The sequence below is a fragment of the Copadichromis virginalis genome, linkage group LG11, assembly GCF_057382275.1.
Source record: "Copadichromis virginalis isolate Kocher_CV1m ecotype Utaka linkage group LG11, C_Virginalis_male_GT1.1, whole genome shotgun sequence".
In the NCBI taxonomy this organism is placed as follows: Eukaryota; Metazoa; Chordata; class Actinopteri; order Cichliformes; family Cichlidae; genus Copadichromis; species Copadichromis virginalis.
In genome coordinates, this window is record NC_140628.1 from 20,993,010 (window position 1) to 21,017,151 (window position 24,142).

Genomic DNA, 24,142 nt, shown 5'->3' on the forward strand with positions numbered 1-24,142 from the left:
GTACTTTTCAGTGTGTTTGAGGGATGACATTATTTGGAAAGTGCACAGATGAGCGAACATGGCAGCAGCAACATTAATGGAGCTTGAGGCCCTGCTTTTCCCACTTTCTCCAAAGCTCTACTCAGTTGCACCAACACGTGCCTCGATTCACGCACAGATGTTTCCCTTGGAGATTAGTCTGTGATATAGTGTGCAGCGTGAAGGACAATCAACTCCCTCACACGCAGATGCCCCGCGGGACCTTTTCTGGGGCCCTCATTTTACTCTCTCAGTATATAGTGATAATGAGAGAGCCCTTAAACCCTGCTTGGAAAAAAAAATCTTTAGCCAGAGCAGCTCTTGTTTGGCCTTGGAATATGGTGAAGCATGAACCACAGGATTGGTAATGCCCTTCATTTGCTGAATGATTTATTTATTAATTCTATAATTGTTATTTAGAAGTTAACATTTTTATGAATCAAGAGCTTTTTTTGAAGTCTGACGTTTCATGTTATGTTTCACCCAGCTCATTATTATTTTTTTCCTGATTGTGTCTCTAGTTAATATATGTCCTTGCCATACTGTATGGATCATAAGGAAAATCCCATTGCTTCATGGTCACAAGCCACAAACAGCAATATATTAGAAGGTCTGGGCTGAAACTGAAAGGGGTCTCTTGGCATACGCTTAGAGAAGAAATCTCAAGTTTACAAGCCCTCGGGGTGTCATTTTGCCTGGCGGTGCATTCAGGCAACGCTTACAAACACGTCCCATCCAACTAGCTGGAGAACGGCAGGCTTGCTTTACAGTCTCTGGATTCTACAATGTGAGGGAGGAAGGCACGTAAAAGTGCCTGGTCGCTGAAATCAAAGAGAAGAGTCGGCATCCCGGGGACACCGAGCCCCAATGATGGGATTCTAAAAGACAGGAGAGCCCAGATTTGCCAGTCCCCCCCCCCATCCCCTAAGTGGAGAGGCCACTTCCTTTGGCCACTGTGGTTCCTCAGTATCACCTATCAGAAAGGTCAATCAGTGGCTGAGATAAAGCAGTTACTAAAGCTGGATGGTCTTTGAACATAGCAGGGGGAAAACTCCCTCAGGTCTCTTATCTCATTAAACTTGAAAAGGATATTAATCCTTGAAAGGCTATGATAACAGTATGGATGACACCAGTCACAGCAAATAGCAGTAATATAAATGCTATCTGCGTTGGGACGTCAGTGCTTTAACTCAGTGGGCAGGAGAAGAAATTCTGTGGGATGTTTTTGGAAAACTTTTATTTAATGGGAAAACTCACAATTTTATCAAGATAGAATGAACAAATGAAGCTTTATTTTCCACTGAACTGCAGTTTAATGTTAAACTAAACACTAAATGACAGCGTACATGCCACCAGAGAAAGAAATGAAGGCCTCACAGACATTACAAACCACAGATGATCCAACAGTAAAAGAGTGTACTGGGCACAAATCTGACATCTTACTTTTTGTGTCCTTTGTTTTTCACACCAGCGCACTTAACAGCCCCTTCATTTGCTGCCAACCTGCGCTGCCCTACACCTCGAACATGGTTAGCAGCACATGGAAAGGAAAACACCACTACTGCATGGCAGACTTGCACAAATCTTGACAGACACAAAGGAAAGCTGGAAATTTCCCTCTTTGTGTTGTTTTAGCTCCCTTTCATCCTCAACTTTGGTGGGCAAGGCTTAAAGAATTACAAGTTTGTCCCACAAATGACTTCCTCATTTGTCTCAACTTAGGAGGCAAATGTCATGTCAAACTCTAACATAAGCAAAATGGTCACAGTTTAAACTGAATAAATTTGTTAGCATCAAACAAGTCCTTCATTGCAGTTTTGTTGTATTTTAAATAGTGTAGCCACGTCTACATGAATCCACACATGGGGGGAAACTAGCCTATTAAATGTCTTATTACAGGATACAAATACATAAAGAAATAAATGATGTGTGTTCTCTGGCATTTGACTCTCAAAGGAGCCTAAAGGCACATATAATGATGCCAAGTATGCGTCAGTGTGAGTTAGCTGATCCCTACATACCTCAACTAAGAGTAAAATTATTCATTGAATTTAAAAAAAGTACAATTTTTGGTCAAAATCAGCCTGTTTTAATTCCTTTTACCTTCAAGCAACATCACTGGATTTTCACAAAAACCCTGCTGTGGACCCAGATTGTTGAAGCACTTCATTTTAAGATTTGTGACCTGATGAAAGGGGTCTAGAAAGACTGGCTGGAGAAAACACAAATGCATGTTTCTCTTTCTTACTCTAGCCGAGCAAAGCCATGCACGGGATCTGTTCAATCCTGATTGAATGAAGCCACAAAAAGTTTTCCACAGCTGTTCTGTGTTAACTGGGAAACTTTGGGTTTTGCTGGGTCAGAATGACCAGGGCTGGCAGGTGAATTTAGGGTCACTACTGAAGCAGTTTAACTCTATTACCATTAGTGTTTTCCTCTAAAAGTTCTTGTCATTAGTCTTTGCATGTGAGGTAACCTGAATCTTTAATGCAGGAAAATCTGACTGTATCTTCAGCAGTACAAAGCAGTTACTTGAGAGCATGAGTGGGATGCCATGTCATTTCTCAACAGGCTCCTGAAATACTGACAGTTATTTTTACTTTATGTTTTTCATCATCAGTACTGCTAAAGCAGACATTCAGTGGGTTCATTATATTCTTTATAATTCCATTATATGTTTTTCAACCTCAAGCTGACTCCTGATTAGCAAGTCCATCTCTGTGAGTATCACTTTGAGCACCTCAACAAGATTACTTACATCCTGAAGTATAGCCATGTTTATGGGCAACACTGGTTGTTATGTGAGTTTTGATTACTGTGGAGTATTCTTATATATTCATAACCCTTTTTATAATGCTCCTGGAATGTCATAGAAGTCAAATCTCCCCACTCTCTGTTACATATCAGCTATAGGTGCCCTTATTTCACAGCCTCTCTCTGTCGTTTTATTTCACACACTGACCTTTCTGGTTTACATGATGAAAACATTACATTTTGCACCACGTCATTAGGTCTGAAAGTCTCACCTCAAAAAATCAGGAGACAGTTTAAATTCCAGAGATGCCCAATAAATGTTCTCTGCAGGTACAGAGACACTGCGAGGGAACACATGGTTACCAATAAGAAATATCTGGTTATTTTCTGGATAAGGCAGGTTTTTGATGAACATCAGGGTCATTATGCAAGTGATGAATCAGAAGACTAAGAGATGAATCAGAAAATATCAAAGATTTGTCATTCGTAAGTTGTAGACATTTTGTCCTGTGGTGCTTACCACTTTTTTTCCCCAAGCAGACTGTGAAGTGCTCAACACGACATCTCTGCTGCTATTAAGATCCAAATTCTGCACTGTTAAAGTAGTAGACATCAAATATGTCAGATTATAGCATTGCACATTTAAGGGTGGAATGGTTGTACTCCATACATCTTTAATGACTTTAAAAAACAAGAACTGGGTGCAAAGAATGGATTTTCTTCAATCAAACCAAAATTTGGCTCAAATATACACAAACACTCACTTAAATCTTTTAATAGGTGGTGCTAAAGGTTCTAAAATGTCTTTTAACTTGAAAGTCAACAAAATTTGTTCAACTTAACAGCTAGATGATTGGGTATTCCAACAGGACAATGATCCCAAATGCACATGAAAACTCCTTCTGGAATGGAGAAAGCAGGCTTCTGAAATGGGCTCCTCTAACTGAAAACCCTACTGTGCCAGTCAAACATCAAACCACAATTATACCAGCTCTGTCTGTCTGTCTGTCTGTCTGTCTGTCTTTCTATCTATCTATCTATCTATCTATCTATCTATCTATCTATCTATCTATCTATCTATCTATCTATCTATCTGACAGCCTTGATGTGTTCAGTAGCTCTCTCAGCTATGAGTCAGAGTTTTACAGTTTCACAGGTTAACCCATCCAAATTCTATTTATGGGTCTGAGTTTTTTGGTTTTCTTCTAGTCTTTCATTTCATTCATTAGTTGCGTCCACTTTGTATTCTTGGTGTTAATCAGAAATCATTTTAACTTCAATATGTTTTACTTGTAAGGAGACATGTTTATTTTCTCAATAAGGAAACTTCTGCGCAAAAAAACCCCTCTGATTAATGTCGTTCCAGTTATGGCTTGCAGTCCTTGTATATAAACCCTGGTTTTTGAGGGTTCTCAGCAGTTGAGTGTTTGGAGTGCTTTTTAGTCTCTGCCATTTTTACTCAAGTGCCTCTGAACAGTATTTCATGATTTGGCTGATTTTGGGGAGCTAAGAATGTGTTTTTCTGTTGCTTTTCTGCCTTAAAATTTATGACTCCACAAAGTCATCATTACCACCACTATCGCACATTCTTATATGTATGTGCACACTCAATCCAAATATTTTTTTCTGAAATAGCACAGTTGGTGATAAAATACAGGGCTAACTTAGAGTTTATTCCATTTAGAGAAAATAGGTAGAGTTTTGTCGTTCTTACTTCCTTACACCTTTAAAAATGCTTGTTTGCTTTTACAACTGGCCCTGTCTGCAGCTGGGGAGGGGCAGCGCAGATGGATTTGGGCTTCGTTATTTTTTCTCCCTTTGTAACAGCTCATTTAAAATCACGAGAGCCTGAAGCCCAAGACAGATGGAATCTACTTAAGAAAGAGTCAGTGTCTAATTTAACTCAAATGCTTCCTAATTTGAAGTAACTCTACACCTTTGTGAAAATGCTCCAGGAGCTCTTATGAAAGTTTCATTTAAAAAAAAAGAAGAAGAAAAGGTTGGGTAAAATTTGTTGTTTTATATCATTCATTTTCTTAAATCTGTTATTTAGATGAAACCGCCAAAAACAGGCCTTCCTGCTTCTGTCACTTGAAAGTTCCCAGAGTAGCATTTTTGCAGAGAGCAACATTAGACTGTGACTGAAGTTTTCTGGTCTCATCATTGCGTGTATAGCATATCAGGTCAGGCCCATGAACTAAGCCTGCTGTGAAATTGCTTAAGCTTGGTTTGAAAAGTATTCACGCAAGTCATATATCACCTGCTCTGAGCTCACCTTATCTTGACTGTTCTAATACCGCAACAAGAAGCCTCGCTTGCTCACATCAAAGAAATGTTTTGAAAGTCCCTTAAGCTCCCTTTAAAAAGTAGATCTCCTTGCAATATAAGGCTGGGCAATACGACCGTAGTGTGGGAAAAGCAAGCTTGGCTAATGATTTAGGAAACCTGTTTGTGATGTTAATTTCAAAATGATTAAAAACCTTAAGTGTTTGTGGATATGCTTTGGGGGCTTTTTTTATGATGTTTTCTACTTTCACTTTTCATCAGAAAAAATACAAAAAAAGTCAGAGGTAAATTAACTTTATTTTTTTTTTAAAAAAAGAAAGGTTTATCACGCAAGGCAACAAAGAGAAGAAATGCAAACTGCTATGAACAGACCACAGGACCCCCGCACCTCCCCACCTCCACACACTGGCAGCAAAGGAGTTCTCATTACAACCAAATCAAAGGAGCAAGAGAACAAGACTCACATTGTTCTGATTGTGTTTACTTACACTAAAAACATTAAAACTGGACAATCTGAATGTACAGTATAAGACAGACAGTTTTGATTTCACATGAATCCAAACACAGAACCTTACACTACCTCTTTTAGTTTTTATTCATGGTTTTTTGTTTTTGTTTTGTTTTTTTAAAACATTTAGCCGACAGCATAAATGAAACAGGAAGGTTCACAGCTATGCAATACAACTGATTGATCACCTTAAGACAGACTATACATGTCGCAATGGGCACTTCGGGGGAAACGGGTTCACAAAAAATAACGGAGAAGCGAGGTCCCGTCCAGTTTTTTTGTTTTGTTTTTTTTTAATTAGATTTTTTTTTTTATTGAAGTAACATCAAACCTGCATGTTGAGGTAAGCATGCCACAGGGGAATACAGAGGAAGCGATTCCCTTTAAAAAGGACTCCCTTAACCATATCCCCACTCACTTTGTAATTCGCTTTGACAGTAAATCAATTCTTAAACCTGGCCCCTTGGACTCCTCCAACCCTAGGTCCTCCTCTCTCAACATTCCTGCACACATGAATCACTCCAACTCCTGGCTTCTAGAAGGCATTTCCTGCCCGGCCCTCTCTCTCTCTCGTTCTCTCTGTCTGACTCCTCTGCTGAAAGCTGGGCAGGAACTGGGCCGAGCTTTGATTTGGACCCAGAGGAGAGACGGAGGGAGGAGAGCTCAGCTTAACACAGAACCCCGGCTCTGGTACTGCTAAGAGAGTAAGAGACATGGAGACTCGGGATGTGTCTGCACACCCAATAAGGGCTACAGTGCTTTATCCTTCAAATTGCAATGTGAGCAGTGGCAATATCACTCCCAGCACAAAAGCCAACCCAAGGGAGCGTCCTCCTTAGGATTTAAGTGTACATTCTTTCTAAGACAGATGTTTATTATTTCAGGTCTGAGACCATTTAACATGGAACATCATCACAGATTTTCGAGAACAATGCGGTATGTACTGTGAGGACTTACTGACTTACACAATGATGGAGTGGATAGCAGAGAATTCAAATATTTTATCCAAAAAACAACAAAAGAAAAACAACAAAAAAATACACAATGGGAACAAAAGGTGGCTCTTTAAAGCTGTACACCTGCTCAAACTTCCCTCTAGAAATCATTTTGATGCCGAATCCACAGGATATGTACACACAACGTTTTGCCGGCTGAGCAGACTCAAAAAGACCAAAGCAGCTCTTAAAAACAACGGTCTAATTTTTTTTTTTTTTTTCATATTTACACAAGTGAAACGTACATATTTTACAGAGATCACTGCACAAAAAAATCACAAATGGAGAGTTTTAAGAGTGTAGGACGAGTGAGGCTGCAGCTGAGTGAAAAGGGGTCATATGTCATGACAAGGAGAGCTGGCCTACTGTGCAATAGCTGCTGTGTGCACGTGCGTGTGTGTGCGTATGTATGTGTGCATGTGTTGTCTGCAGATGTGCATCTTTTTAAAGACTTCTTTATTTGCGAATGTTGCAAGTGTGTGATCTCATCCTCTTCCCCTCTCAGATCATGGCTCTTATCACCAGTCTCCCTTTGACCTGGTGGAGATAGGTGCTCTGCTCTGACTCTAAGCTCTGATTGGTCAGAGCCTCATCCTCACTATCAGCTGGCTCCTCTTTGACCTTGATGACCCCGTAGTGAGTGTCTGGGAGCTCGCTGCTCGAGCCGCTGCTGCTACTGCTGAGCGTGTGCTTCCGGATAACACCTCCAGGGGGCAGCCTGTCCTCCTGCATGCCCTCTACTTCCTCTCTGTGCTGCTCCTCCTGCTCTTCCTCTGATTCCTGCAGGTGTGCGCTGGGCTGACGTAACTGCTCAATGGACTTGGACAACAGCTGCAAAACATATTGCCTTAATATTAACGGTGCTATCCCACAGTCAACGGTCGCCAAAAATCAATCTTCAATGAGAGAAAAGCAAAAATAACTCGAACTTGAGGTTTCTGGCTTTATAACCAGAATTGCAGCTTTTAAAAACAAAGGTATTGTCCTCATAAGTCTATTTATAGTCATAATAATAATAAGACATGCAAAAAAAAAAAAAAAACCTCAGTCATTATTTGGTAATCAAATAAAGCAAACACTTCACAGTCCCTGTAACTACGTCATTCCCCATTTTAAAACTACAAAAACTAAAATAAAACACACAATGTCTTTCAAGTATTTCATGGTTCTACATCATGTATTGCAACAAAAATATGTTTTTCTTACACTGGATCAAAAAAGAAACACTTTAGAGCTGGAAAGGACCCTGACATGTACATTATTTGGAATAATAGAAAACTAACTTCTGTATTTCTTTTGACAAGCGCAATCAAACACCAATATCTGTTTAATGTAAGGCCAGCTATGAATGAAATGTTTCTGACTGATGCATTTAGGAGGGTTGCGGGTAGATTAGCCATTATTCCTGCCTTTTATGTGCATAAATAAATATTCTGTAGCAGTGACTGGACCATTAAAGGGGATTAGTGTCACTTAGTTGCATTATAATATAAAGCCTAACACGTAAAAAGGTCTTGCCAACTGCAAATCATGTTTTATTCTTTAAAAAATAGTTTATATTCTGCACAGTTCTGCTGCAGGGAGAAGAGAAAACATAAGACAACATTCTCCCTGCAGCATCCTCTCTACTGGCATCTGTGAGCACATCATATTACACTCTCAACCTGGATTATTTATTTAGCATAGCACTTCTTCTTCTTTTTCATACTCCCATTACAAATGTTCTTTCACCAATCACAGCTACAATTCTCCATACTTGTGTCTTGGGGCTTTGCTCAATGGCAGCTAACAGTGCCATAATATGATTATTTGACCACAGGGGGGCTCCAGAAACAGACAGGAAAGTGTTTCCCTCTAAATGGCTGGTAACAAATAACATTACAGCCTACAGAATCCGTATATAAATACCCTTTCAGCTACAGGAATTAGCCTCCTTAGCTTGGCACTAGTAATCAGAGTTCATGCCCCTTCCTAAGATCCCTAAGCGCTTTTAAATTTCCATTAGTGCCCCCTACTGTTGCTGGCACTAAAGGATGTTTCAAAGCAGCTGTAGACAAGCCTCTGCTAGGAAATTAATTAGGGCAATGTTTCAGAGATCCCTCTCAATAAACACTGAGGGCTCATCCCTGATTAGAGGCCATTTATAACCTCCACTTAAAGAGGCTTTATTTGCGATCTCATTGGCCTGAGTGATCAGAGCCAAACCTGTTCACGTTTTGCTACACAATATGTCCCTATTCTTCCAAACCTCCCAATAGAATCAGATTCACAGAATACTTAATAAGATGATAATATGATTTTAAAACAAATTTTTGGCTTTCAGGCACATGTTTTGTTACAAAAACTGTTAAAGTTGTGCGTCTGTACTGCACCACCAAAATCCAGCTTGTGGAGCTTTGTGCTTTTTATTATTTCAAGGTTTAAGCTGTTCTATGGTTCCCATGGCTCTAGCAGGGCTGAGTGTTGGGACACATCAGTATGAGAGCTCACACAATGCAGCCTTTCACAGTGTCTGCCACCTCGCACACGTCCCTCAGCAGCATAATTAGACTCAGTGTATTGGGAGGTCGCCTCGGCCAGCTCGCAGAAACACAAATATTGCCACAAAGGAACAAAATGCATTCTGGGCACTTTTTTTCTTCATTTGATCTAAGATGAATTGAATTTCACAGAGTTAGCATGTGAACAGCACTGATGCCTTAAGTTATGATAACAAAATTAGTGCAGGGGAAGGATTTCTTCCCCATTTGAAGTCAGGCAAAAGGTCCTGGCCTTGCAGAAATAACACAAGGACTTCAGGGAAGAACAGGCAACGGCCCAGGTCAGTAAACTTGAGCGGCCACGGATGCTTTTACAAAAGGCTAAAAATAGAGGAGCATTTGTGTGCTCAAAATGATTAAATCAGACTCCCTGCAGTAAAACAAGACCCTGTGAGGCCCAAACAGGAATACAAAATGCTGTGAAAAGATATTTGAAAGTCAAAATCCTTCCGTGCGCATTAATATTGATGACTAGCACTGTACCTTATTTATATGGACCTGCTGCTGGTATTGTTTCTGTTTCTCCAGGAAGTGCTGGTGTTGCTGCTGGATGACAAGTTGAGCCAGTGTGTTCTGAGGCAGCGGTGCTGACTGGGTTCTGTTCAAGGGCCGGTGTTTTGGTAGTTTTGGCCGAGTGCTGGAGGGACGATCCTTCATGGCCAGGGGGGACTGAGAGTGTGATGACATGGAGCCTTGGCCTTGTCAAAAGAAAAACAAAATCTCTTATTAAGTTTCTCCCAAATTCATGACATATAAATGACGTAATAAAGTTGTACAATGTGTAAAATAATATACTTGGCACAATCTTACCAGAGGAGAGTATCTTCTGCTGCCTCATTTGCTCCTTCTGGAGGAGGTGTTGGAGGAGAGCCTGGTGGCTGGGGCTCACCTTAGACTCCAGGCCTGTCTGAAGGGGCACAGGGCCCAGCAGGTGCCCAGGCAGCCCGTGCTTGATTTCTGTTGATCTGTCTTTCAACCCCATAGCAGCCTGATAGAAGAGTAAAGATAAAAAGTTGTAAATCTTAGGGAAACAGAAGTGAATCTCTAAAACTGTGAGTTAGTGGCAGGGATAGAGTGGCCGCCGTCATGATCGAAAGGTTGGGGGTTCTAATCCACTGAACGGCTCCCCTGAGGTACCTCTGAGCAAGGTACCGTCCCTACACACTGCTCCCTGGTGCGCCTGCTTATTGGCTGCCCACTGCTTCACTGAGTGAATGGGTCAAATGCAGAGAGAGTAATTTCCCCACGGGGATCAATGAAGTATATGTTATTATTAAGACCATTTCTTTAACACGTCTACTTCAATAATAGCTTTTTTTTATGAATGAAAATTGCTCTTGTTGCATATATGAGTAAAGCTAAGGGTGAAATCGGACCATTGATGGTTAGAAGAAGCTGATGCACAGACCGCTGTGGAATGTGCCAGAGAACTAAAAGATGATATATCACGTGTTGTGCTATCAGGAGCTGCACTTGAGTGGACTTGGACTTTTTTAAAAGCTGTGATAAATGAGGTAACAGGGGAGGATAAGAGCACGCCTGACCCAGAACAATGTTTATCTAAGGTCGATAAAATCATTTGGGGCCGCAGGTCAGTGACCTGTGCACCCAGACAGTCACTGATGGCAGGTTTTACAACCTACAGAGCGAGTTGAAACGTTGACGCTGACTAAATGGCTACACTGGTGTATGCAGAAAGATTTCTTGTACGAGTAAGTGTGCAAAAGTGGTACTCACACTAATTGGCGAGGATGCAGTAGAAAGCCCCAAGGAGATGTTGGGTAAAGAGGGAGATGTGTATAAGCTCAGCATGGGGACAGAGCCCTCTGGTCGGAACAGTCTTGGCTGGGAAGGCCATCTCTACATCAAACATGTGGAATAAAGCAAAAGAGAGAAAGAGACAAAATTTAACAGGAGGTTGCAGATTTAGGAATCCAGCTGAGCACAGTTTCACAAGCCAACATGAGCACAGCCATGACCATAATGACCTATGATAAATAACAGCCCTCCTCACTGCAAACAAAGAGGTATGAGTTTTAATGTTTGGCGTTTAGGAAAATAATGGCACCACTGAAGATGGTATGCTATTATAAAGCAATGCAAACCTCTAAATCTACCGTTTTATCCTCAGCTCCTCAGTCCCTAGCCAGCCCTCTGCCTGTTCCTACTCCCCAGTCCCCACCCTCAAGCTACTCTCTCTGAGAACATCAGCAATGGGGCATACTTCCTGTACCCAGCTGAGCAGTGGACCAGCATGTGGTTTTGGAACAGCCATGTTTATCCTTCCAACCCCTACCAGTACTCAGTGACCTGTATGTGGATATCCGGCCCGTATTTGACCCAAGGGACCTGTTCCCTCTGAAAAAGGATACCTAATGTAACGGTGCACAAACACGCCTTGCTTTTGCAACAGGCATGAGGTCCATGAGCAGCCCCGCAGTCCACCGGTGTCTCGCATGAGAGCCCCGGCTAGGGCCGATACAATAGCAGTCCTGTGTGTTTATGTTGTTAGCATCTGGGTGTCTTTGGCTACCAGTGCCTGGGATATCAATTAAAATCCACAGTTTGACTGTCTCCCTAAGCCCCAACCTTCAGCCCGATGTCAGGGCGTCTCTCCCTTCTCTGTGTCACTGGAGGTCCCAGGGAGAGTAAACAGTGATGGTTAAGCAAAACACAGCTGCTCTGTTAAGATTGTTCAGAGATGTGTCATATCTGCCACACTTTATAATGGCCTGCTTTGTGAACTCAATCTGAGGGGAGCTCTGGTCAGTAACTCAGCCATGAATCTATTGGGAAACGCCTCAGAACAAATCAGTATAGGAATGCAGCCAGGCCGGTGACAGGAACACAACGACAAGCCAACAGCAGCCTTGCAGTCAAACTACAGATTTTCTTACTTTGCAAAGCATAAAACGAATTCTAAAGTACATCTGGAAAGAAAAAAAAATGTTTGATAGAAAAAAGATGTACACTTAGCTGCTTTTACGCTTAGCATTTTAAGACGGGCTAAATTTATTTTCCTACATAGTGCCATCTTTATAAAAGAAAACATGGGCAATCAGCATGTGGGTCGAGCTGTGCCCATTTAATGTCAGTGTAGGGAGCCATTTTCACTGAAGTGTAACAGACGGAGGGACAACTGGCTGTTTTTATAGCTGCAAGCAGAAGGGCAGAGAGCCGTTTAGTGCCCTGACTTTAAATGATTATTTTTTGCTATTCAAATGATATGCCTGCAGAAACGCTTAAGAATTTAGACCCTGCTGCTTTATTTTTTTGGCACAACAGTTGCAGTGCATATGATTTATAAACATACCTCCGTTTTTGTGGTAGTAGGCAGAGAGGAGGGTCCATTTTCAGCCCCCAAGGCACTTGAAGCCCCTATGGGAGAGCTGGGGCCAGAGCCAGGGGCACTGTTAGTGGGCGTAGAATCTACAAAACATCAAGGAGTTAGACGCAGTATGCGTGCTCACACTCTGCACACAACACACATGCACTGAGGCTTAGCAAAACAGCTGTAAGCCTCACGACAGCTTAATGCGTATGGTCACAGCTGCCTGATTACAATGGTATTTTTTTACATCAAAGTGCAATAGCCATCATGTAATTATAATACTACAACATATGCTTGTGTTGCTTTTAGATAATATTTTAAGAAGTGATAATAAGCTATTGAAGATTGTCTGCACACGTAACAGAAAAAAAGGAATTCAACACGTAGTCGGTTATGTTACACACCCATTAGCTCCAAAGCCCTCTTTTTGTAAGGAGTCATGATGTTTCCATCTCTCCTCTTTAGCATGGGGCTGCTTCTCCTCTCCGCCACCTTCTGCTTCAGTCTGGATCGTACCTTTAGGTTGGGCTCGGAGGCTAAAAATAAAAGACATTTTTCAGTAAGTCTGGATCGTATGGAGATAAGTTATGCTATCATGTGAGTGTATTCAAACAGGATGTGTTTATACAGCCTCAGTAAGGGAATGTATCAATGAAAGAATAAATAACAAGACTAACATAAAACAAAAAATAAATATGTCCAAAAAAAAGCATTGTTGTCATGCCCTGACATGTTACAACTTCAGTTTCGTAGAATTTCCAAGCAGGTTTCAGATAAATTAAATGAGTCAGGATTGGGCCCATTTCCACCTCATCTGGACTAAATTAGGTTGAGCAACACACAGGCTCTAAGTGAAATAGTCCGCTACCTGCCGCCCTGGTGACCACAGTCTGATACAGTAGCAACAGTTAAACTAACACAAAAACATGGCAGATGTTTGAGGCTCTCCCCACACTCTCCTCTTCCTAATGCGAACCAGAGATACCCAAATACACAATCAGAGCACATTACCAAAAAGCCTCACTCACACACAGCCTGGCCTCAAGTGATCCAGACTTATTATTAATGCACTTCCCCCTCGGCGCTGACCACCAGTATCCTTCATGACAGACAATGCTTTCAGACTTTCCCATTTTTCTTTATTATGGATTAAATATGTTGATCAAATGTTGACGTTTTGGCTCATTTTATTTTATTTGAACACTTTTTAAGTGGGTCAAATTTACTCAGCAGGAATGGTCTGGTCCAAGACTGCTATTCTAATAATGCTTCAATATAATCACCAAACTTTTGTAAGATACCCGAGATGACTTTTTCTACAAATTTTTTGACAAAAATTGGCAACTGAGAATAAATTTTTGCCATGCAAATCAATGCCTATAGATAAACAGACTGGAGGTAAATGTTAAGAATGGGAAGCAAAAAACAAATAGACCCTTTAAATAAGTACTGATGACATGATCATTAAGGTTGTTGGAAGAACTATATCTTTGACGCATTTGACGAAGAAAGAGATAAACAAGGACCAGAGGATGAATCATAGAAAAGAATTCATTTTGAATCATGTAACCATCGCTTATATGGATGCAACACTTTTACGACCACTGAACCGTGACTCTGTTAGTTATGTCTTGCAAAGACTTCCCGTCAACCTTTTAGGAATGAAAAACTGCAGCTACCTTCACACATAAATAAATAAGCAGAATGGATAAGCTGATTTTTTGACTGAAAGCCAGAGCACAAAGCTGTGCTAAAGTTATGTAAACCCTCTGTTACACAATAGCCAACCTGTTTCAATTATTTAGCGGATCAATAATTAAACAGGCCTTCCGACATGTACAATATACAGATATACTTTACATAGGGAACACTGCGGGGAGGAGGAGAGGGAGAAGCGATGGGGGCAAAGCTAGGAGAGTGGGCCAAATGCTGCTATTTCTGGCTTTTGTCAAAAGCAGCAAAACCCTCTTCCCTAATACGTGGCACAGACCTCTAATCCTGTGGGTGTGAGGTAGAATGAAAGAGAGCGAGGGAGGAAGAAAGGAGGCAGGAGAGATAAATGGAGAGAAAACGCTGTTGGGAGTCTTATGAATTTGCTTCACGCCCTGCTGCCTTGATTGCTTTCTATTTTTACACGCTGCTGCCACCAAGCTACGCATCCCAATTGGTCGCCACGGGAACGCCAGACAGCAGCTTGTGAACAAACACTTTCTCACTGGTCTCTATGGAAAAAAAAAGCCCGGATACGCAGTGCAACAGGAGGTAATGATGGCGGCGGAAAAGCATAAACTCTGAGCACCTGGGTCACTTCTGTTCCGACGTCTCAGTTAATGACAACATTACTGTGCGGTCGTAAATCAATCTCCTTACGTTATCGCCACTTAATCAGAACTTTAGCTCTGCTGTCACTGTGAGCACTTGTACCCATTAGAGATTGGACCTGGACAGATGGCTGAGTGGAAAGCTAAGGTGTGTGTTCTCTACATAAGGAGGCCAGCTACGCATTGTTTTGGGCATCCTTGTTTTAATTAATGCTGAACAGAAAAAAAAAATAATAGTGCTCATTATTTCAGAAACATTTTTTTTAGCCAAAGGTGCATTCCTTTTCACCTTAGACGTTCAATCTTTTAGGATCAGCACCTTAATTTCTTTTAATAAATCTTTCAGATACAAAAATCCGATTATATTCTTAGCACACAGGCTCCACACAAACCTCACTTTGTTTTACTTTGGGCTTTTTACAGTTTTACCTTTGCAGGATTATTTTTGAAAATCTTTCCTGCACCTGCTGAATGCACACATTTAGTAACTGGGTCAAGACTAGGGAGGGTGTTGCACTTCTTACTGCTAAGCTGCAACTATTCTTGCCACAGACTATCGCGTGCCCTCGGCCTGTTGCAGTACCAGGAATTGAAACAAAGAGGATATATACCGAGTAAACAAGTTAATCATGTAAAATTCTTTAAACTACTTGAGTGAGTAAAATAGCGACAATGACACTAACACTATTGTTTACTTTTAGGCAAGATTTACCAACTATTATCAGGGCACCTAATAGCAGAGGTCATAATTAGAGACTAATAATCTAACAGGTTTGCACTCGTTCACTGTTACTCATTTACTAAATTTCAGTTAGTTTCAAGGTTTTCCTAAAAAACACAACATTTGTTTAGGGTAAGCACTTGGTTCCCTTTTTTAAGGGTGAGGAATTAAATGCAAAAAGCTTACTTGAATATGAGAAAAGACAGCTACTGATCACCAAGTTATGAGCTTGTGAAATAAACGCTGCACATGCATCGCAAACCTCATCGTTAACCTCAGAGTCAAAGAGTAAAAGAGGATGCTGAGCCGCCCGGCCGACTGAAGCAGCGGGGAGTCTAACGCGGTGCACTCGAGTCTTCTCCACTTTGTTTTGAGAGAGCTATCTTTGCTTAAACAAACAGTCCTGTCGAGGTTCATCCTGCCAGTGCCAGTTCTAAGACGGCAACACCTGCCAATCAGCTATCAGTGACAGCCGGTGGTTCGGGGAACAACACTACCTTTGTGCATCCCCCTCGCGTGCCAAGCTCTCAGAGGGCTTTAATGAAGACAGGCAGGAAGTGGGGGAGGAAGGCCTGAGCAGGAAATGACCACATATAGATCCAGGAATCCAAAGGGTTAGAGGGTTAGAAGTAGATTTATCAGTGCAAGCGACTGAGCCATAAATGGATGCACGAATGTGTCTGAGAAGCGGGGAGAACGAACTGTTATCCTTCCCCCTTTTATTTGTTTAAATGGGCCTTTCTGTACTTGCACTGAAATGCAAACAATGCCATAAACAGTCTCTCTGTTGTGTTAGATAAATGATTTTCCACTTGTTGCACCCCTTACATCGTGTCTTTGTCTAAAGGTACGTCTCAAAAGTATAAATAGATATTTAGAGGAGATATTCCTCCTCCACTTCACAAAACGGTAACGCACATCAGAGATCAAGATGCAATATAAATAAAATTTCACACAGCTTTCATTTACCTTTCTAATATTTGCTCTTGACATGAACTGGCTTTATTTTATAAGGTATAATTCTTCTTCCTGATCTCCAAATTGTGTACACGCACAACACGACAGGCCTGTAGTTAAATAACTCAACAAGTAGAACTGTTTTCCAGTGTAATTAAAAGAGACACAGAAGGGAAAAGAAGACAATATAATTTGATAACCTCATTGCCAAATTATGAAGCTTTTAACCTGGCAAGCTTTTATGCTTTTGCAAACCAAGAGCTGCAGGAACTCCTCAAACTTTAAACCAACAAACCTGAGCTGCTTTTTAGTGACAACCTGTGTTTTTTTAAAATAGTTTTTAAAGCCCGTAAGTCAGGAGAAATTATTCTGCCATAATTCTTTCATTTACCGCTAATCAGCTTCAGAGAGGCCTTTGAACTGGGTTTATTATTATAACATAGGGAAAAATGTGGGCCTTGTTAAGCTAATATTGGCAAGCTAATATTAGCACAAAAAAACAGCAGATCTATGCTTGTGAAAGAAAAACATGTGAAAATTGCAGTGCCCGTGTCTGTCTATCATGTTTTAAAATGATCCAAAAAAAGAATCAAGAAGACAAAAAAAGAAAAAAACAAGTTAACTTTCGCATGTTTTGCGTTGAGCCCTGGAGGAAACACGGGGGTGGGCGCAATGAGCCTAATCTTTAGAAAGTAATAAAATGACTAGCAGAAGAAAGCACACTGAAATAGTTAAATTAGATGGCTGTATATTTATGTATGTACAGTATTCATATGTATTTGCATTTTTATTTCAGTGGTGTCTGCATTTGCAAATTAGCAAACCTGTCTTCCTCAAGGGGAAGTCGTCCTTGCTCTCTACGGGCGACGGCAGAGTATACTGGCAAGTGGGCGATGTGCCGCCCAGAGGTGGAGAGCTTTGGTCCAGTGATGTGTGGTGAGAGGACCTGTTAATACAAGAATAAATCAAATAGCTGTAATATATGTTTCTGTGTGACCCAAACATGGCATTTTATCGGGCTCTAAATCAGTGGAAAGCACTTACGTATACCAGAGTTTTGGGTGCTGAATGAAAGAATGATTAGCTCCATTGCTAGCAGAGTCTTTAGCTGATTTGCTCAACAGAAACTCTTGGAGTTTCTGCTTCACTTCCGTACTAGCCACTGCACCTGTGAGACCAACACACGGAACGGAGGGGATTGGGGTTAACCTAGGGCTATGATTAACAACATATAATTCCATGCTTGTTGCTTTCAGATATCTGTTTCTATATCACATTCACCATAAAACTGAGATTCAGATCTGCCCTCTTCTCTATAATCCTTTTAGAATATATTTACTAGACTCTCCAACAAAATTATGTAGGAAGATCTCCCCCTAGTGGTCTAAGAGCACTATATTAGTCCTGCTAGAGTGATCCTGCACAGAGATGTTCTTTCAAATCAGGTGGTTACAGTTGCAGGGTACAGTTTCAACTTTGCCCTGACAAAGTCATAAATCTCATCTATTATTAGGTATAAGGTAAAAACAGAAATGAAATACTATATCCGGCTCGATTTTCATTGTGCTGTTCAAAGACATTTTCCCCTAAACACTAAACTTAAATGTCACCTGCCAACTTTATGTCATTCGCTGGTTAAGTATCGCTGCCATCATTGCTTTATTGTTTTATTGTTTCGTTTTATCTGATGTTTAAAGCACATTTGAGCTGCGTGGTTTACCTTGTTGCCAGACGTCATCCAACAGTTTGAGCAAATACTGAGAAAAGCAATAGCCAGAGGGCAATTTCTCCTCTAGTCACGCTCACCTGTGCAGTCTGAAAATTATACTTTCCATGATTTTGTATTTATTTATCTTTTGTATCGCATCTAATATGACTGAGAACTGATTATCACCAACCTAAGCACAGAAATATCCAAAGCATCTGCCTGACAAAGATTAAGAGGTAAAATGTGTTTATATTAACTTATCTTTATTGTTTTGTATAGTACATCTATTAGTTATAACAGCAGATATTGGAAAAGATTTTGTGAAAGTGTTTATTACAATAAATATTTAGGTTCATGATGCCTACAAAGGTGATGCTTTCCACATTTATAAAAGTTTTATAATAGTGGTGACAGAAGAGGTTCTTGGTCCAAAGGGAATATTTTAACGAGTGTAACATCAAGCTTTACTGTAGTGAAGCTTTCCTATCCAGCTGTTGTATGCATATTGTGCTTCAGCCGTTCAGCTAATGTGATGTGTTAAAAAAAGGATTGATGGGTTAAAACATGTGGCCCCATGCTTGCTTTCATCTGTGTCCTTTAAAAAATATATTAAAAAACTATTGGTAGCGGTGACGGTGTCGAGCTCTTACTCTCTCTGGAGCGTTCCTTGCCCCTGAGGCTCAGGCTGGAAATGTGGTGTTCTCGTCGATGCTTCTCCTGCTCCTTCTCCTGCTGGCTCTGCTGCTGCTGCTCCAAACGGCGCTCCTTCTCTGCAAGTTCCTGCTGTTGTTTCATGGCCTGGAGCTCCTGCTGAAGCTGGGAAGCATGTAGGCATCACATCAGCATGAACACAGCACTTTTTTTAAATAAATCACAGTGGCTTTGGCTAAATTTTGCACTTTCTATTTTGCAGTGATGGCTAACTTTGTGTTTGACGGTAAAAAACTAAAGTCATGCTGAGCTAATGTATTGCTCAACACTTTGCCCTGCTGCGCTGAGTTGTTTCCCCTTTTTTGCACTTTTTTGATGTTTTCCTTAGTTATACAGTTTTCTAGTGATCTGCTATATGTCATGCTGTTTTGTGTTGTTTTGTGTTGTGTTGTGTTGTGTTGTGCTGTGCTGTGCTGTGTCTCCGTACAACTGTTCTAACCTTGAGGTGCTCCTGGAGCTGAGCCTGGTGCTGACGGGTCAACTTTTCATGCTGCTTCTGGAACTCGCTGATTAGCAGCTGCTTCTGGATTTGCTGCTGTTTCTGAATGAGGAGCAGCTCCTGCTGCAGCTGCCTCTCCCACAGTCCTGGGTCCGAGCCTGGCCCCAGCATCCTCAGATCTGTGCGGAGGTCCAAAGGAGACAAGGGCTCCACAGCCAATGGCACGTCTGGTTTAATATCCACTGTGGCACAGAAACGGCAGAGCAAAAAGAGATTTGTCAGTCCTAATTGTACCCTCAACAACTCAAGTCGGAATCAGAGGAGGCTTTGTGCAATCTATAAGGAATCTTAAAAGTTACAGATGACAGAAGCAAAGTGAAGACTAAAGAGGAGAGAAAGACAAGGTTCGGAAAGGAAAAGCAAATTCTATCCCATGATCCTCAGAAACCTGCAATTATAATAGTTTCTATAAACAAACACGGGATCACATCCGTCAGCGCAGAGTCTACTGGGAGTAGCTGCATATGGACATTTGGAACAAAATATTTAAGTAGTTATGTAGAGTATTTATATAAGCCCTGTCTTCCCAGTTGATAAATAAATAAAGGGATTCTGTCAGGCAGATATCCCTTTTTAACATAAATAATTTAAGGTGAAGTAGATTGGGAATCTGTAAGTTTGCAGATCCATGCTTCTGTGATCTCTCTTTTTCTGTTCTCGAGTGCAGATGCTGCAATGTGCGCATTGGTAAGAGCTGCCTCTATTATAAGTAATTGCCAGATACAAAGTGAGAGGGCATCCCTTTGGTCTCCAAGCTCTATATATAGCCTGTTCCACAGAGAAAATCGATTGCTGGTTAAGAACATAGGAGACAGGGCTACTTCATCTCTCTTCTCCATAGAGGATGTTTAGTGATTGTACAATATTTTCCTTATTGCTTTACCTTTGCTTTAATCCACACTACTCTATCCAGTTTAAGTAACATTTTTTTTCTGAAGAATCACATCTCTGAACCAGCTTTAGGTATTATAAAAGGTATTCGTGTGTACATTTGGCCAGTGAATAAAATAAAAATGTCCAATCGCTAGAAAAGTAGACATGTTAGTCATGCTGATCATGGTGTGACATTCAAGGGAAGATACGCATTGTCCAGACTGTATAATGCCGCTTCCATTTTTAAACCAGAGAAATATTCAAAGCTACTTAAAATTCCAGTGGAGCTGGAGGGGAGAGTTATTGAGTGCATTCATTGCCTTAATCTTCTCGAGGGTCACATCTGAGAGAACAAATACCACACCACCTGTTCTTTGAAAGCTGAGCGAAAACTGACACTTCATATAATAATAATCTTTCGTTGGGTTCTGTTACGCAATAATACTTTTTACACTAAAATGCCACAAAAAAAAGGTTTAAACCTGCTAAAAAAAAGAGCCAGTAGCCAACAGTTAGGAAGCAGAAACCCCCACCCTCCACCCCCACCCCGTTCACTGATGCTGTGAAGCTCACTGGCGTCCATTTGTTTTGCCGTGTAGCCTGTTTTTCATTGCCACCATTCCATGTGTATGCGGCGGTGATGATTATAAATAGAAACATAAAAGCAAGTGGCGCAATCCTGGTCTGTGACAAACCCCACACCCTAGTATCCACCACCGTAACTTGCCGCTGCCATGGCAACGCTGGCGACGTAATTATGTCTCCCCATTCTGCAGTGATCGAGTCTCACTGCATGTCATCTTCTGCCTACATTGGCAATGTGACATGTTGACTATTATATCAGCTTTTTGCCTCTTATATAAGAAAGGAGTCCCCACTAGAGAGAGAGAGAGCGAGAGACAGAGAGAAAGCATTACAAAACCCACCAACACAAACACTCTCACACACACAAATACACACACGCATATTTGGGAGAGAATCGTTGGTTAGGTGATAAGTTGTCTTAAAACATTTTCAAAAAAGTGAAGGCAGCTTGAGGGGACTCCCGTGCTGTATATTTCCTCTCTGTGTTCTAAAAACAGCTCCAATCAAAAGACAGAAGAGGGCAACAGCTCGGCAGGCGCGGAGAACAGGCACCTGTAGAACAAACCCTTCCCGTCTGACAGGGAATATTAATCATGGCTTGCAAGCACTTTACAAAGGACTCTTTTGTAGCGGACGCTGTTCCAGGAGCAGCCGTGACCCTGTGAACCGTCGAAGGGTTCGGAGAGTCAGACAACATTAGTGCTACTTTTTCATAATGGACCTAAATATAGCAACAAAAAACACCTGCTGCCTGAGAGAATTCACTACTGTGATACCTAATTAATCTCATATTTCATTCCGTACTCTTACTGCGACTGGCATTAAGGACCTCCACTTTGATCTGCACGTCAAGCTGAGCCTCCATCACAAAATCTCATACAGTGGTTTAACATGATGGGAAGGGGGAGGGAGGGAGGAAGGAAGGAGAGAGGAGGAGGACCATGAAAGCTTAAGCCACCTTTGATAACCAGGACTGTATGCGATGGCCCTTGAGGAAACCTTAACAGCCTCATGTGCCTGTTCTATTCTTGTCTGGTTTCTGTTGGCAAGAATAAAGCTGAATGGAAAGACAATGTTAAAGGAAAAAAGTAAAGCCCTAAAGCAAGGGTGGCACCGTTCCAACCACACTGAAGCATCTACCTTTTTAAAGTACAATTTGCAACTAACAATTCTCATCATCAATATTATCGTCCGTGAACAGTCCTGGATATCGTCTCCGCTATTGTAAATTTACAGTTATATAGATGCATTTAAATAAAATGCACCTCGAAACTACCCAAACCGAAATGTGCTGTTTCTGTATCAAAAAAATACGGAACCACCAGTAACTAGGTCTAAATATAAGTGCTTTTCTGAGCAGGGTCTTAATATAGACAATGTGCGAGAGGCTGTCACAGTTGTGAGGCCGCCTGCTCAATTTAACATGGGCAAAAATAAAAGAGCAGTGTCACATTTATGTAACTTTCAGGTCCTTTTTCTAAATGATCACTCACAAGGAAGAGCCTTCCACTTCTGGTTCAGTGGTCTGACTGGAGATCATGGATAATTTTGATGAGTCTTGATTGGTACAAAGCGCACAGAAGTGTCTCTAGGCGGTGGTAAACATGAGATTTATGAATGACAGGTCCCAAATTTGTTTTTAGCACAAGGGAGCAACAAGCACCCTGCCCCGTGCCCAAATTCCTCCCTGTGGAGGGCCTGCCAAGGGGGGATTGGGTGACTCATGGCCTGTGACCACACTCCCAGTGCAGCGTCGCACCGCCAGTGTCCCCAAAGTGTTTATTTCTATAACCGATCTGCCTCTCATTAGCCTTGGTGGCGGTTAGGGTGACAATCACGGCCTTAATTTGAGATGTTGGATGGTTATCTTTTTTTGCCTCAGGCCACATTAGCAGACTTCCCATCGTAGAGAGACACATCACCAGTGACACTACTATTACACATGAGGATACCAAAAGACATATGAAGATGCACACTGCAAAATATTAACACAATAAATCAATAACGCAGGCTTTGTTTGACTTCCAGGCTAAAATAATGCTTTAGCATTTTTTGAGAGCTTCTAAACTGACTATTAAAATGAGGATGGAGTTATTAATATGGTAAACGGTGTCTTCTGACTATAAATACTGCAGGTATTCTTAACCAGCTGTTTGCACCTGGGGGTATATTCTGGTGCCACTGTGTGAGACTGAAGAAAAAAGGCACATAAAGCTTCTGTTCACTCACTTCTGTTCAAAAATGTCTGTTGGTAAACCAGTTAACAAGTATTAACATAAATGCTTATTTAGGGCTTATCTGGGGCTTAGTCTAGTTTCAGAGATGTGTTTAAATAACAATAGCACTCGTGCAACATGTACTATGGAGTCTATTCAGAACACATTCAGTTATTTCATTACAATTCTGTAATGAAATAACCAAGTGCTAATATTCTGTAAATATTAGCACTTTGATTCTAAAAGTTAAGATCAATAAATTAGCGTAAAAAAATTTCAGCAAACAAAAAGTATGAAATTCATATAAATGCAGCATTAGAGGTTGTTGCTGTTATGTAACTCGACTTCCACCAGTTTTCCCAATAACTGCTTTTTTTGTTTGATGAAATTAAAACCCGTACAAGGCCAAAAACATCACTACAAGTGCAGCTGTAGTTGTGTTTTTCCACTGAACCACAGGAGTGTGCACAACAAGAAGGATACCATCTTCACTTTGCTGATACTGCTCCTAGACCGTTATGTATAATTTGCATTTTATTAGTTATTTGCCCATTTGAGCATCAAAATAACGAAACACTATGAACTGCACTTTAACCGCGCATGTTGTGAACGTTTCGTGTGAAACAGAGAGGGTTGCTGATCTAAATTCCCTGTCTGACAGTATAAATAGAACCAGATACAGAAGATGTTTGAGGGCAAAAATAAGCTGATGCTTGGGACTGCAATGTGGTGCTGGATCTCTCATTAAGTGCCTTGTTATTTTGAGCAGCTGGCATGTCTAAACCAGGAAACAGGTCTTTATTTTTAAGACTCAGGCTCGTCCTTGCAGCTGAGCCAGAGCTGCGGTCTGCAGGCTATCTACTAACAAAGAGAACTGAGCTGAGCCACCACAGGCCTCTCACTGAGAGGAGCCAGGAGTCCAGTTGTCTCCCGTCCTACCGTCATAGCTAATCGTCTTATAAAACAACATATATATGAAACTGTTATCCAGGCACAATGTAGAAAGCCCAGCAAAGGACAAGTAACAACTGGGAAGTCCTTCTGTAACACGGCCAGCTGATCCTAGAGTCACTTAAATTCCAAATAAATCAATCAGCAAGAGTCAATTACCTTAGCTCG

The 24,142-nt window shown here is 41.2% G+C and overlaps 1 protein-coding gene across 5 annotated transcripts in view; it reads right to left on the reverse strand.

Annotated features, from left to right (window-relative positions):
• Positions 1-5,336: 5,336 nt before the first annotated feature.
• The window catches only part of hdac9b (histone deacetylase 9b), a 38,048-nt gene continuing 19,242 nt past the window's right edge, over positions 5,337-24,142 (reverse strand). For 4 of the 5 annotated variants that reach the window (XM_085473594.1, XM_085473591.1, XM_085473592.1 and 1 more), the window contains 10 exons: positions 19,290-19,531; positions 18,788-18,955; positions 17,476-17,606; positions 17,256-17,377; positions 12,837-12,968; positions 12,415-12,530; positions 10,839-10,961; positions 9,912-10,089; positions 9,585-9,799; positions 5,337-7,392 (listed from right to left, as the gene is read on the reverse strand). In XM_085473594.1, the coding sequence (XP_085329720.1) occupies positions 7,063-7,392; positions 9,585-9,799; positions 9,912-10,089; positions 10,839-10,961; positions 12,415-12,530; positions 12,837-12,968; positions 17,256-17,377; positions 17,476-17,606; positions 18,788-18,955; positions 19,290-19,531 (1,757 nt within the window). In that variant the 3' untranslated portion in view covers positions 5,337-7,062. The remainder of the gene's footprint in view (positions 7,393-9,584; positions 9,800-9,911; positions 10,090-10,838; positions 10,962-12,414; positions 12,531-12,836; positions 12,969-17,255; positions 17,378-17,475; positions 17,607-18,787; positions 18,956-19,289; positions 19,532-24,142) is intronic. The other variant, XM_085473590.1, reaches the window with a different exon arrangement.